Source organism: Carettochelys insculpta, chromosome 2 (assembly GCF_033958435.1).
Source record: "Carettochelys insculpta isolate YL-2023 chromosome 2, ASM3395843v1, whole genome shotgun sequence".
In the NCBI taxonomy this organism is placed as follows: domain Eukaryota; kingdom Metazoa; phylum Chordata; order Testudines; family Carettochelyidae; genus Carettochelys; species Carettochelys insculpta.
In genome coordinates this window covers 96,992,374-97,005,824 of record NC_134138.1, presented here as the reverse complement: position 1 = coordinate 97,005,824, position 13,451 = coordinate 96,992,374, and the positions used below count along the sequence as shown (strand labels likewise).

The 13,451-nt window shown below is 42.1% G+C and overlaps 1 protein-coding gene across 3 annotated transcripts in view; it reads left to right on the top strand.

Annotated features, from left to right (window-relative positions):
* Window positions 1-13,451, top strand: part of PPP4R1 (protein phosphatase 4 regulatory subunit 1) — a 99,762-nt gene that overhangs the window by 62,153 nt on the left and 24,158 nt on the right. For all 3 annotated transcript variants that reach the window (XM_074987451.1, XM_074987450.1, XM_074987452.1), the window contains 4 exons: window positions 5,663-5,770; window positions 9,768-9,833; window positions 12,133-12,291; window positions 13,275-13,405. In XM_074987451.1, coding sequence (XP_074843552.1) covers window positions 5,663-5,770; window positions 9,768-9,833; window positions 12,133-12,291; window positions 13,275-13,405 — 464 coding nt within the window. The remainder of the gene's footprint in view (window positions 1-5,662; window positions 5,771-9,767; window positions 9,834-12,132; window positions 12,292-13,274; window positions 13,406-13,451) is intronic.

Here is a 13,451-nt window from a genome sequence, read left to right as displayed (position 1 = left end):
GCACCACATACTGTGCGTCTGGCACCAGTGGCACCTAAGCCAGCAGCACCGAGTACGGCACCAGTGCTACCCGCACCAGTTCATCTGGAACCGCGTAAGGTACTGATGGGCACTGACTCCCAGAGGGAATCCAAAAAGGCACAAGCTAAGACTTGGCACCGTAGCCCATCACCTCATTCACCGATTCTGACATTTTCTCCTCAACCCATGTCTCTGTGCTCTCCAACGGTACTGTCATTTCAATGTCCAATATCTCCTCCATCGCCATGCCTGAGACCACCACCTTTCTTACAAAGACCGCACCACGCCTACAGCTAGGGTTACTGCAGGTCCCCTTCACCCCCAATGTCTTCTAGGTTGTCATACCTGCCTCACTGTTATCACCATCACGAGTACAGGAAACACTTCATCTCTCGCTCCTCATCGCCAGGTAATCGAGTGTGCTGCTACCCACACACATACAGGGGCCACCAGCAGCAATACCAGTATCACAGCAGATCTCTAGATATCTCTCCTGAATCCAGACAAGGGTATAGATGTTCAATTACCCCTCCACCACCTCCATCACTTCCATCTCCATGGGCCCAATCCGTAATTCCCACCCTATTGGAACTGGCAGAGGACCAATCAGGGGACTTAGAGGAATGTATAGAAGCTTACCATGTACACATATCCTCCTCGTCCCCGGACGAGGCGGTTATTCTGGGCGATTCTCTCTCCCGCCTCCCCGATGATGTAAGACAATTTCAAGAATTGTTTAAAAGAGTAGCTCAGAGTGAGGACATTCAAATAGCTGAAGTCCCAGAAAAACAACACAAACTTTTAAAAAACTTGAGACCTCTGGCACCATCCAAGATTGCCATTCTGTTAGATAATGCAAAAACGGAAGCAGCGAATAACATCTCGCAAACCCCTGCCTCCATCCCAGCCACTAACAAGAGGTCTGACAAAAAGTATTTTGTGCCTTCCTAGGGCATGGAATTTTTATTCAACCATCCCCAGCCTAGCTCGCTGGTGTTAGAATCATCACAGCAGAGGTCTAAGGCACCCCAGTATAAATCCAGTGTCCGACAAGGATGCCAAAAGACTGGACCTGTTTGGGAGAAAAGTATTTTCCTCTTCTACCCTCTTATTGCTCATGGCTCACTACTCTGCGCATTTGTCTAATCGTAACTTCAGTAACTCTACGAAACTAACAACCCTTATGGATTACTTACCAGATTCCAAGAAACCCATTCTCAAGGCAGTTGTCTAAGAGGGCTATGCAGCATCTCATACTAATGTACAGATAGCCTTATATGTTGCTGACACTGCTGCACGTTCCATGGCGACAGCAGTGGTTATGAGGCGAGTATCCAGGCTCCAGACCTATGGGTTACCTAAAGAATTACAGACCAAGGTTGAAGACCTGCCTTTTGACAAAAGCAAGTTATTTGCGGAAGCTACAGGTACTGCATTACAGTCCAGTAAAGAATCTCGAACAACACTGAGAACTTTACGGATGTATACTCCACACTACCAAAGGAAGAGAGATTACCCTTATCGAAGATGATACAATTACCCGTGCCAGCGGCAGTCCTATCAGCGCAGGGTCTGTGATGAATCCAGTAGGCTGTCTAGAAGGCATAAACAACAACAATGCAATCCGCCTCCACAAAACCCAAGGCAGCAGTTTTGACTCCTATGTCAAGGCCTGTGCTACCATCTCCATGGCCCAACACGAACCACTGGTGCAACATCTTTCATTATCAGCTATGCCCCTTTTACCAGCAGTGGTCCAAGATCACTACAGGCAAGTGGGTGCTGAAGATAGTCTCAGTGGGCTATGCCATCTGATTCCCTTCATATAAACCTTCTGTAACCAAGCACTTTCTGCCTCGCATTTGAGGGGCCTGGGTGAGAATATTCACTGACTGTTACCACAAAGTATTATATATATTGGCAAGGGGGAGCAAGATCCCGGTCTCTCTTGTGTGGAGGCCCTCCGATTGTGGAACTGGTGCATATAGAATGGCATAACACCGGCAGCCTAATTTCTACCTGGGGTGAACAATGTCACGGCCTTTTGGTTGAGCAGACAGTTTGCATCAGACCACAAATGGGAGATAAGTCCGACATTCTCCATCCTATTTTTTTGGTCTTTGGGCATTCCGTCAATAGACTTGCTTGCAACCTATGGCAACAAGAAATGTCTCCTTTATTGCTCCAGAGCAGGCATAGGGTGGGGTGGGGGTCTCAGCGATGCTTTTCTTATCCCTTGGAAAGGTACTCTCTTATTTGCATTTTCCCCCAGTGGTCCTCATCCACAAAGTGTTGGAGAACGCCAGACTGCAGGTGATCTGATCCTCATAGCTCCAGCATGTGTTTGACAACGTTGGTTCCCGATCCTGCAACGCATGTCAGCATGCCCTCCACGGTCGAGTCCTATCGTTCCGAACCTGCTCACTCAGAACCGCAGGTTATTGATGCACCCACATCCGCATATGTTTCACCTCATGGCTTGGCTGATAATAGGTTCAATAGCTCAGAGGCCTTGTGCTCTGAACAGGTCATACGTGTTTTGATGCACAGCAGGCAAACTTCCACGAGAGAGACATACATACTAGTGGAAACGCTTTGTCATCGTGCTCCACGTGGGGTGAGCTTCCAGAAGAAGCCCTCATACAATCCATTCCGGACTACTTACTTTATCTTAAACAAGAGTGGCTTGTTCTGCCATTATTAAAGGTGCATCTAGCAGCCTTCTCGACTTTTAGACACATGATGGATGGGATGCTAGTATTTGCGCCCCCGACCACATTGCATTTCTGAAAAGGTCTCACCAACCTGTACTAAACCTATAGCACCTCCTTGGAGTCTAGACCTAGTTCTGGATACAATATCAAGACCTCCATTTGAACCATTAGCAACTATTCCATTACGTCTCCTTACCTTAAAAAATAGTGTTCCTTTTGGCTATCACATCCGCTTGTCGAGTTAGTGAAATGGCTGTCCTCATGGCCTCTCCACCACATATGATATTTACCAAGGAGACGGTGACGCTTTGATTGCACCCTGCCTTCATCCCAAAGGTCGCTTCCGAGCTCCACCTGAATGAGCCAATCATACTTCTATCTTTTTACCTAAGACCGCATACTTCCAGTAGGGAGACGAGACTGCATTCTCTGGATGTGAGAAGAGCTTTACCATTCTACCTAGAAGGAACAAAGCCCTTCCAAAAAATAGACAGGCTATTACTGTCTCTTGCACAGAGATCTAAGGACGAGGTGCATTCGTCACAGAGAATCTCGAATATTATCACGTTGTGCATAACTACATGTTGTTCTCTGGAAGACTGCATTACCTGTCCCTCATAAAGCTCACTCTACTAGGGTAATAGCAGCATCCACAGCCTTCTTCAAGGGCGTCCCTTTGAGGGACATTTTGCCAAGCAGCGACATGGTCGTCTTACAGCACTTTTGCTGAGCATTATGCCATATATCACCAGATGGCTGGAGACACGAGCCTTGCAACTGCTGTGCTCTCGGTGGCTACTGACATCTGACTCTGGTACTTGCCTCCATGTTTCTGGGGGGCGGGGGGGGGCACTGCTATGTAGTCACTTGATATGGAACACTCATGGGGACCACTTGAAGAAGAAAGAGAAGTTACCCACCTTGGTGGTAACAAAGGTTCTTTGAGATGTGTCCCTGTGGGTGCTCCGCTACACGCCTGTCCTCCCCACTTCGGAGTTGGTCTCATTATGTCTTTCAGATGCGTACTTCTGAGGCAGCTTCGAGGATCTGGCTCAGGTCAGATCGCACACATGACTAGAAGTACACAAAGAGCTCAGCGCGCTTCTGTGCACGCGCAATCCAAAAGGCAACTGCTTTGTAAACCTCCAATCTGCGGTGCTGGGGCTGGCCCAACACCTGATATGGAGCACCCACAGGGACACATTTGAAGAACCATCGTTACCACCCAGGTGGGTAACTTCTCTTTATTTCAGTTTTTGTACTATATGTATCTTGTGACTCTCTTTAAATCAGATTTTGTGGTTTTGGTTAATCCGTGCAGGTGCTCAGCCAGGCTTTCCTAACATTGTGTATCAACATTAGCTTTAATAAAGGTACTCAGATATTTCTAAGGCACTTGCCATGTGGTGTTTTGGAGAGAAATGGCGCTAAGTAAATTAATCCCTAGCATTTTTTGCCATGCTTGTCACTTAAATCAGGGTCATGTTTGAAATAAATTATTTGGGCACCTCTCTAAAAAAAGAGACCCAACTGGACAAGAAAATCAGGAGGCTAATTGTATTATGTGATATTAAGTGTTTTTCATTTTGAGGAGCTTCTCTTAATGACCATTGGCCCTTGCCTGTTTTCATTCTGTGTTCTTTAGTAGAGAAATCTTATTGCATGAATTGCATTGGCTTGTTCTCTCTTTCATCTCAACTACCATCTGACTGACTGACTAATTCTCATTCAGACAAACCTGAATGAATTTTATCAGATGTAGTTTAGATTAAGATGAGAAATTTAGCAGTTTAAATGAGTACAGATTTAATAAACAGTTATCACAGATTATATATGTTTTTGAAGAAATTAATCATTTAATTAAGCCATTTAATGAGTTAACTTATATTACTGCTAGAAGAGTTACCCAGTGTTTCTCAGGTCCTTAACTCAATTTCTCTTTTTCATCATTTAAATCATTGTTCTGGTGTGGGGCTGAGGATGAGGAGTTTATACTATTAATTCTGTTGAACTAGAAATTAAGCATATTTGGTTTAGAATAACAGAAAATAAACTGGAAATGAGAAGTGAAATCACTCATTTTACTGTTTAAACTAATACATTTGTGCTACATCTACACTGTCCCCTCCCCTTCGAAAGGGGCATGCAAATGCAGTGAATAGAAAATGCAAAGGAAGTGCTAATTTGCATGTTGAACACCTCATTTGGATACTGACAGCCACTCTGTGCTGGAAGAGCTGCTTTTGAAATGTAAAACAGCCGTGTAGCTGGGGTTCCTTCTAAAGGAAGCCCTGTTTCCAAAAGCACTCTTCTTTCTAATTTTTTTCAGGAAGAGTGCTTTTTAAAGTGGGGCTTCCATTTGAAGGAACTCGATCTACACAACTGTTTTGAAATTCGAAAACAGCTCTTCCAGAATGGGGAGTGGCTACCATTATGCAAAAGAGACACTGACTCTGCAAATTAGCATATAATTTGCATTTTCAATTTGCTGCATTTGCATGCCTGTTTTGAAAGGGAGGGGCCAGTGCAGACGTAGCCTGGCCATTTCTCTACACTATAATACTAAGCATTGTGAGGTACCTACATTAATATTCTTGAATTCTTTCTTACAAAGCATTCTGGAAAGCTGGTAACCAATTGTTTCTATAACTTTCTGATTTTGCTGCTTTTATATTGGGAAGATTCTTGCATATTGTGTTGCTGTTTGATACAGGGAAAGAAAATAATCGGCCTAGCTGCCTACGTAACGCACACACTTTCCAATGTGAGATTTAAAGGTATCGGAAGAATTCAGGGTCATGTGCAATCAGTGTTTACCTTGACTGTAGTTACAAATTTAATAATACAAAAAGGTCATTATTTAATGCTTTTGTAACTAATTTCTCCATTTTGTAGCCATTTTTAATCAGTAGTTTCCTTTTTATTAGATAATGTGCAAAATGGCCTCCATGGTGGGAAAAGACATCACAGAAAGACTCATTCTTCCTAGGTTTTGTGAGATGTGCTGCGATTGCAGAATGTTTCATGTTCGTAAGGTATGGATTGTCCTCTGCCTAGTTTGGTTCAGTTATTTTCTTTAGAGTTAAAGCAACCTAGTCAACATTTAAAAAAAGCACGTTTGTCTGATTTTTATCTGTTGCTGTTAACCTGAAATATGTAAGATAACTAAAATTGAAAGATGAAAGGTACAGGATCAGGGCCACCATTTCAGATTTTGGTGGGGAGGGCAGTGGCCGGATTGCAGGGAGCTATCTTAAGTGGTAATAGTTAATTTAGATCCTGTAATTTTTGAATGTATAGCTGGAATTATTTTTTTCTGTGTATATTACTTTGCATTTATCAACATGGAATTCCACCTACCATTATGTTGCCCAAACACACGGTTTTGTTCGATCCCTTTGTAACTCTTAGCAGTAAGATTTCGACTATCTGTTTTCAGAACAACAAGAAGTCTTGTGGCACCTCATAGACTAACATATTTTGGAGCATGAGCTTTTGTGGTTGAAGGCCCGCTTCATCAGATGCATGGGGGGAGCAGTTTGAGGGGTATTTAAAGAGTGAGGTTCCAGTAAGAGGGAACACAGGATAGGAACAGATTTACACAGACACACCCCTTGAACTCAAACCAGGTTTATTCTACCCACCACCCAAGATCCATAAACCTGGAAATCCTGGATGCCCCATCATCTCAGGCATTGGCACCCTCACCACAGGATTGTCTGGATATGTGGACTCTCTTCTTAGACCCTATGCTACCAGCACCCCCAGCATTCTTCGAGATACCACAGACTTTCTCAGGAAACTACAATCCATTGGTGACCTTCCTGAAAACACCATCCTGGCCACCATGGATGTAGAGGCTCTTTATACCAATATCCCACATGAAGATAGATTCTAAGCTGTTAGGAACATTATGTCTGATGAGACCGAGGCACAAATGGTGGCAGAGCTTTGTGACTTTGTCCTCACCCACAACTATTCAGATTTGGGGACAAATTATACCTTCAAATCAGTGACACTGCTATGGGCACCCACATGACCCCACAGTATGCCAACATTTTTATGTCTGACCTGGAGCAACGCTTTCTCAGTTCTTGTCCCCTAGCGCCCCTCCTGTACCTGCGCTACATTGATGACATCTTCATCATCTGGACCCATGGGAAGCAGGCTCTTGAAGAGTTCCACCATGATTTCAACAGTTTCCATCCCACCATCAACCTTAATCTGGACGAGTCCACACAAGAAATTCACTTCCTGGACACTACTGTACAGATAAGCGATGATTATATAAACACCACCCTATACCGAAAACCCGCAGACCGCTATGCTTACATACATGCCTCCAGCTTCCATCCAAGGCATACTACACGATCCATCGTTTACAGCCAGGCACTAAGTTACAACCATGTTTGCTCTGATCCATCAGACAGAGACAGCCATCTACAAGACCTTTACCAAGCTTTCCTCAAACTACAGTATCTGCCTAAGGAAATGAGGAAACAGATTGATAGAGCCAGACAGATACCCAGAAACCACCTGCTACAAGACAGGCCTCGCAAGGAAAACAAGAGAACACCACTGACCATCAGATACAGCCCCACCAAAGGCCTCTCCAGCGCATCATCAGTGATCTGCAACCTATCCTGAACAATGATCTTTCACTCTCACAGACCTTGGGAGCCAGGCCTGTCCTCGCCTACAGACAGCCTGCCAACCTTAAACAAATCCTCAACAGCCACTACAAATCACAAACCAGTGCTCTAGGCCTGGAACCAGCCCCTGTAACAGTCGTCGCTGTCAACTCTGCTCACATATCTGCACGAGTGACATCATCACAGGACCTAATACCAACTATACCATCAGGGGCTCCTTTACCTGCACATCTACTAATATAATACATATGCCATCATATATGTGCCAGCAATGCCCCACTGCAATTTACATTGTCCAAACTGGACAGTCTCTCTGTAAAAGAATAAATGGACATAAATCAGACATCAGGAATGGTAATGTACAGAAGCCTGTGGGGGAACACTTCAGTCTCCATGGATACTCAGTGGCAGATTAAAGGGTGACAGTTCTGAAACAAAAAAATTTCAAAAATCAAATGGGGAGAGAAATCTCTGAGCTGCAGTTTATTTGCAAATTTGACTCCATTAACCATGGATTAAACAGAGACTGGCTCACAGTTTACAAAGGCATTTTCTCTGCTCTGGGTGCTAATATCTCCCCATTAGACTATGACAAAGGCTCACATTCCCCTGCCTGATCTAAGTTATTTTTTGCTCTTTTGATAAGTACTGTTGATACTGGGCCATTTCCACCTTGCTGAATAGACCTTGTCAGGTCCGGCCCTCCCTCTTACTGGGACCCCACTCTTTAAATACCCCTCTGAAACCACCACCCCACTCATGCATCTGATGAAGCGGGTCTTTGCCCACGAAAGCTTATGCTCCAAAATATCTGTTAGCCTATAAGGTGCCACAAGACTTCTTGTTGTTCTCGAAGCTACAGACTAACACGGCTGCCTCTCTGATATCTCTTTTTAGTAATTTTGTATCTACAGTTTTGCTACCTCTGTCTACCCCTTTTTGAGATAATATCTGAATAAGTTGAACAGCACTGGTCCCAACGACGTACCCCGGGGCACGCTATTTGTTTTTACCTTTTGTTTCCTAGCTTTTAAATATTTTCTTGGTTATCTAATGATCCTTCAGTTACTTAAATGACAAGCCCTATGTTATGTTACTCACTCTGCCTCCTTCAGTTTATAAACTCCCTGCTCCAAAGGCAAATCTGGGAGCACACAATCTCTGCAGTTAAAGTGCATGTCTTGGACCCAGACAAAGCCCCTTAGGCAGACCTCACATGTAAAATTCAGAGGTTCAGACTTTGTGGGGGGGATCTGTACAGCACCCCTTAAGTGGTACCTCTACATAGGGCCCCAAGTATTCTGTGATTAAGCTATGGAAATTGCTGCAAGTGTATTCTAGAATCTGGTATTTTATTTAAAAAGAAAACTATGCCTCTACCCCCTTATGTTTGTGGAGTAACTTTTAAAAACATGAATCAAATGTAAACTGATGCAGTTTCACCTACGTGATCCCTCCACTCTCTGGGAGGAAAGGAAGTTTGCATGAGGGCAGAGGCAGTGCTAAGCATTATTGGATTAAGCAATTGCTTAGGTCACTCAGCAGCTCAGGGGGGCCCCCTAATTATTTTTTAGGGTTAGAATGTATTTGTTTTAGTTGTGTGTAGATAATTTTGCCTAGGTGTACCCACTGAGCTAGCACTGGCTTTAAATCAGGATATTAAAATAAATTAACGCTTCCGTGGAATTTAGACATTACAGCTATGTAGCATGGTTCCATTTCGTACCAAAGATATTTTTCTGGGGGTGTTTTTATATGTTTTGCTGTGTATATTTGTTAGCAACTTGGGGTATAGTTACTGTCACTTTCCCCTTTATATCTAGTTAGTGTCCCACAGTCTTTGTTGGATTCTGTCATATAGAAGAAGGGGAGAGAAAACATATTTAAAAATAATATGGTGTGATTTTAAAACCACAGAAATTGGTGGGTCTAAGGTGTAGTACGCAAAGCAGCTACTAATTATTCTTCGAAATTTACTTGATTTCTGGTTGACCTTATTATGGTGAATATATTAAAATTGTGGTTTTGCTGGCTATTACAATACCTCTGCACACGATGAAACACTGTAATGATTCATAAATCAGTTATTAGTTCATCATCATCATCATCATCAATAACTGTAGGCTCAGCGCCCATTGGTGTCTGATGCCTCTCTCACTATTTCCTTCCATTTTTCCCTGTCCAGTGCAGAGTTGCTTAGTTTCTGTAGACTAGCTTCACACCAATCTACTATATCATCTATCCATTCTCTGTGGGGTCTGCCTCTCCTATTCGAACCATCCATTATGCTGAATACTAGGGTCTTAATTTTTCATTCGTCGTTCATCTTGCAAATATGTCCAAATAGTTGGAGCTAGCTTATCTCTTTTTTTATCTACAGGTATGTGCAGCCAATTTTGGAGATATCTGCAGTGTGGTTGGGCAGCAAGCCACTGAAGAAATGCTTGTAAGTCTTTAGTACAAAAGTCAGGTGCTAGAGTTATGGTTCTAGATACATATAGTCTCCTCATCCTCTCAAATAATTCTTTACTTGCAAAAAAAAAAACAAAACCCAAAAATCTACTGAACTCAAAAGCTGAGAAATGACAAAGTTAAGTTTGCGTGGGCACCTGAGCTCTAGTCATTTAAAACTGTATTGTGATATGTTTACACAATTACATAACATATTGTATACCCAGAACCACTGTCTCTTTCATCATTTATTCTCTGAACATTCTGTATTTAAGTGACTTCCATCAGTTGGATCTAAGTAAATGATACTACAGAATTTACTTTTTTTACCTCTACAACCTGGGATGCATGTAAAAAAACAAAACAGCAGTCATGTAGCACTTTGAAGACTAACAAAACAATTTATTAGGTGATGAGCTTTCATGGTACAGACCCACTTCTTCAGATCAAACTGTGAATGCATATGTAAGATGCAGAATTGTATGAAAAATATGGGATCGTGAAATGATTGAATGCTATTAGGCCCATGCATACGGAGGTAGAGATGAGGTTGCTTGCATCTCTTCAGCTTCGGCTTTTCCAGCTTGCAAAAAAAATAGAAATGAAGTCATAGAAATGTAGGGCTGGAAGGAACCTTTAGTAGTCATCATGTCCAGCCTACTACACTGAGACAAGGACCAAATAAACCAAGACCATTCCTGACCAGTATTGGTCCAGCCAGCTCTTAAAAACCTTCAGTCATGAGGATTCCACAACAACCCTTAGAAACTTATTCTAGATCTTAAACATGCTTATAGTTGGAAAATTTTACCCAGTATCTACCTTAAGTCTAAATTGCTGTAGATTTTCATTTGTCCTGTGTTCAGTAAGCAGTTGATCATAACATATTTCAGTAGTGTATGTGCATTTCATAATCTGAAATTACAGTACACTCATGTCTAACATTCTATCATCTGGCACTCTCATATAACCCGTGTTTTAAACATAACTACATTTTAGTTCCATTTTCCCTAAGTGCAGTATAGTAAAAGTAAATACAAATAAATACAGCAAATACAGTGTACAATAGTACAGCTGTTGGTAAATAAAGTACTCTGCATACATTTTTGTTTCTTAATATCTAATCTTGTTTTTCTTTAGTATTATGCATTGCTAGGTATACCTCTCTTTTGTCCAGCATATCTGTCAACTTCCTCGTTCTGGGGCTGCTGGATATGAAAGAGGTTACTGTAGTAGGGTAGACACTGACAGCTATCTTGTTTTATGTAAGAGGCTTACCAGAATGTAGAGTGAAGCTTCATATTTGGCACTTGGACAAAGCTCTCCTTAGTCCTTTGTTATCCTCTTAGAATTTTCATGGTAGAATTCTCATTTTGGTCCCCAAACTATTGCAGTTGCTGAGCTGTTTTAAAAAAAAGAGGTGGGGGCCAGGGGAGTCAGGAATGGTGAAAGAAATGTTTGTTTCCCACTTGTCTTGTACTTCAGTAACAGCTGAAAAACTTCTGCTGAACTTTTACTTTTTCAAAAAGCCCTTTAAAGTCTGGAAAATTTCCACACAGAAGGAGATTGCTTCAGCAGCTGGTATGAGGAAAATTGTCGTGCTTTCTTCCTAGGACTCACTGCAAGTCTTGTTGCATTTTCATGGGGTGGTGATAGTCATGTGATGAATTTCATGCTGATTGACTCATCTGCATCTTGCCCACTGATCGATTTCTGCTGAGATTAACAAAATTCCAAACGCCAAAGAAACTTGTTCAGTCACCAGTTTTCATAAAAAATGCTCCATAAAACTGTTTTGTCTTTGGAGAGTGTTCTGAATGGTGTCCCTAAGAGTGCTCCCCTTCAGGTGCATATGCACCTCTGATCAGATATTTTCAGTAGCAGTGCACATTTAGCACATACACATGTGCTGGACAACCTCATACCCCATACTTTCAAAAGGGTTTACATAGTGAAGAGTTTGTATTTTGTGATCCTTTTTTGTAGGTTAGTGACAGGTACTTTGTATGTAGGAGAAAAACCATGATAAGAGACTTCAGAGAACATCTTTGATGTCAAAAAATATTTTTCATCCTGGTGCAAAAGCATTGATGTCTGTCATTGAGATGTAATTGGAAGGCATCTAATTAAGTGGACAGTCGAAATGGCATGCTCTTTTGCTTTGCCAAACCTTTATAAATATATCCTGCTGCTCACAGCAGGATAGAAAGATCTTACCATGGGAAATAGAAGGTAAAGGAACATCAATTCAAGTTAAACCTTACGTAAACATTTATTTGTTATGTTTTACATAGCTACCAAGGTTTTTCCAGCTCTGTTCTGATAATGTTTGGGGAGTTCGGAAGGCTTGTGCTGAATGCTTTATGGCAGTTTCATGTGCAACGTCCCAGGAGGTCCGGCGGACAAAACTGTCAACACTTTTTATCAATCTGATCAGTGACCCTTCACGATGGGTAAGAGTTTTGTTTCATTTATCAAATGTGTGGTTTTTTTCCCTCTGTTAATTTTTTGGTGATAAATGTCTTATTCTTGTACATGATTGTGTCAAGTAATTGTGTATAATGGTGGTTTTGCTGCCTGGAGGACGGCTGTACTACATTATCTTGGTAAAAGGTACTAGACCCTTCTAGTGAGACAAGGCATGTGGAACAATAGGGTTCCCTCCTATTCAGTGTTGTCAGAAGTCTGTTCATTACCAGAAACATCAGAAAGTTGCAGATGTAATTCAATTTAACTTGAGATTTTCTTTATACTTCACTCCCCCACCTGCATTTTGAAGCTCATCCTACAAATCTCTGTTGGGTTTGTCAACAGCGAAACTCTTCCTTAGGTCAAAAGGAAGCTTTACTGCCCAGGAGGACAAGCCCTGTGGCTCTGAGAAGGCATGTGAGCCATAATCAGATACAATGAAAAAAACAATAGACATGGAGGTGAGAGCGGCTAGCTAGAAGGAAATGGACACAGTAGAAGCAAGGGAAGGAAAATACATAAATAGGTGGGAAAAGCACAGAAATTTAAGGCTGTGGTTCTTATCAAGTCAACTTACATTCATCTTAAATTCAAGTCCACTTACATTCATGACCAATTTAAAATACGGTTCCACTAAACTAACAATGGATCTTCCACTTGGTTGGTGTTCAGACTTACCCATTGAAACCTTGTGGGAGACGGATGAGTCTGTTAGACATGCTCAGTAGGAAGATGTGTACAATGAACAGCGAAACAAACACTTTGTTTTATCACATCTCACACTTATCTCTTCCTGCTCAAGGCTTTTTGCTGTGCACTTTCCCATATCTAGCTTGTTGACACTGTTCCCAGATGCAAGACTCCCCTTGTCACTTTTCCAAGGCCCTTACAATTCCGTTTCCCAACAGTTGGTGTATTTATACGACAGCTGTATATAAATTATTTTCTCTGAAACCCAATACTCTAGGTCCGCCAAGCTGCTTTTCAGTCCCTGGGGCCTTTCATATCAACTTTTGCTAACCCATCCAGCAGTGGCCACTTTTTTAAAGAAGAAGAAAGTAAGAACACAGAGGATCACAGATCTGCAGAAGAAAATAGGTATGGATTTTCTTGCCTTTGTAATTTTCAGTTTTCTTTTGCATAT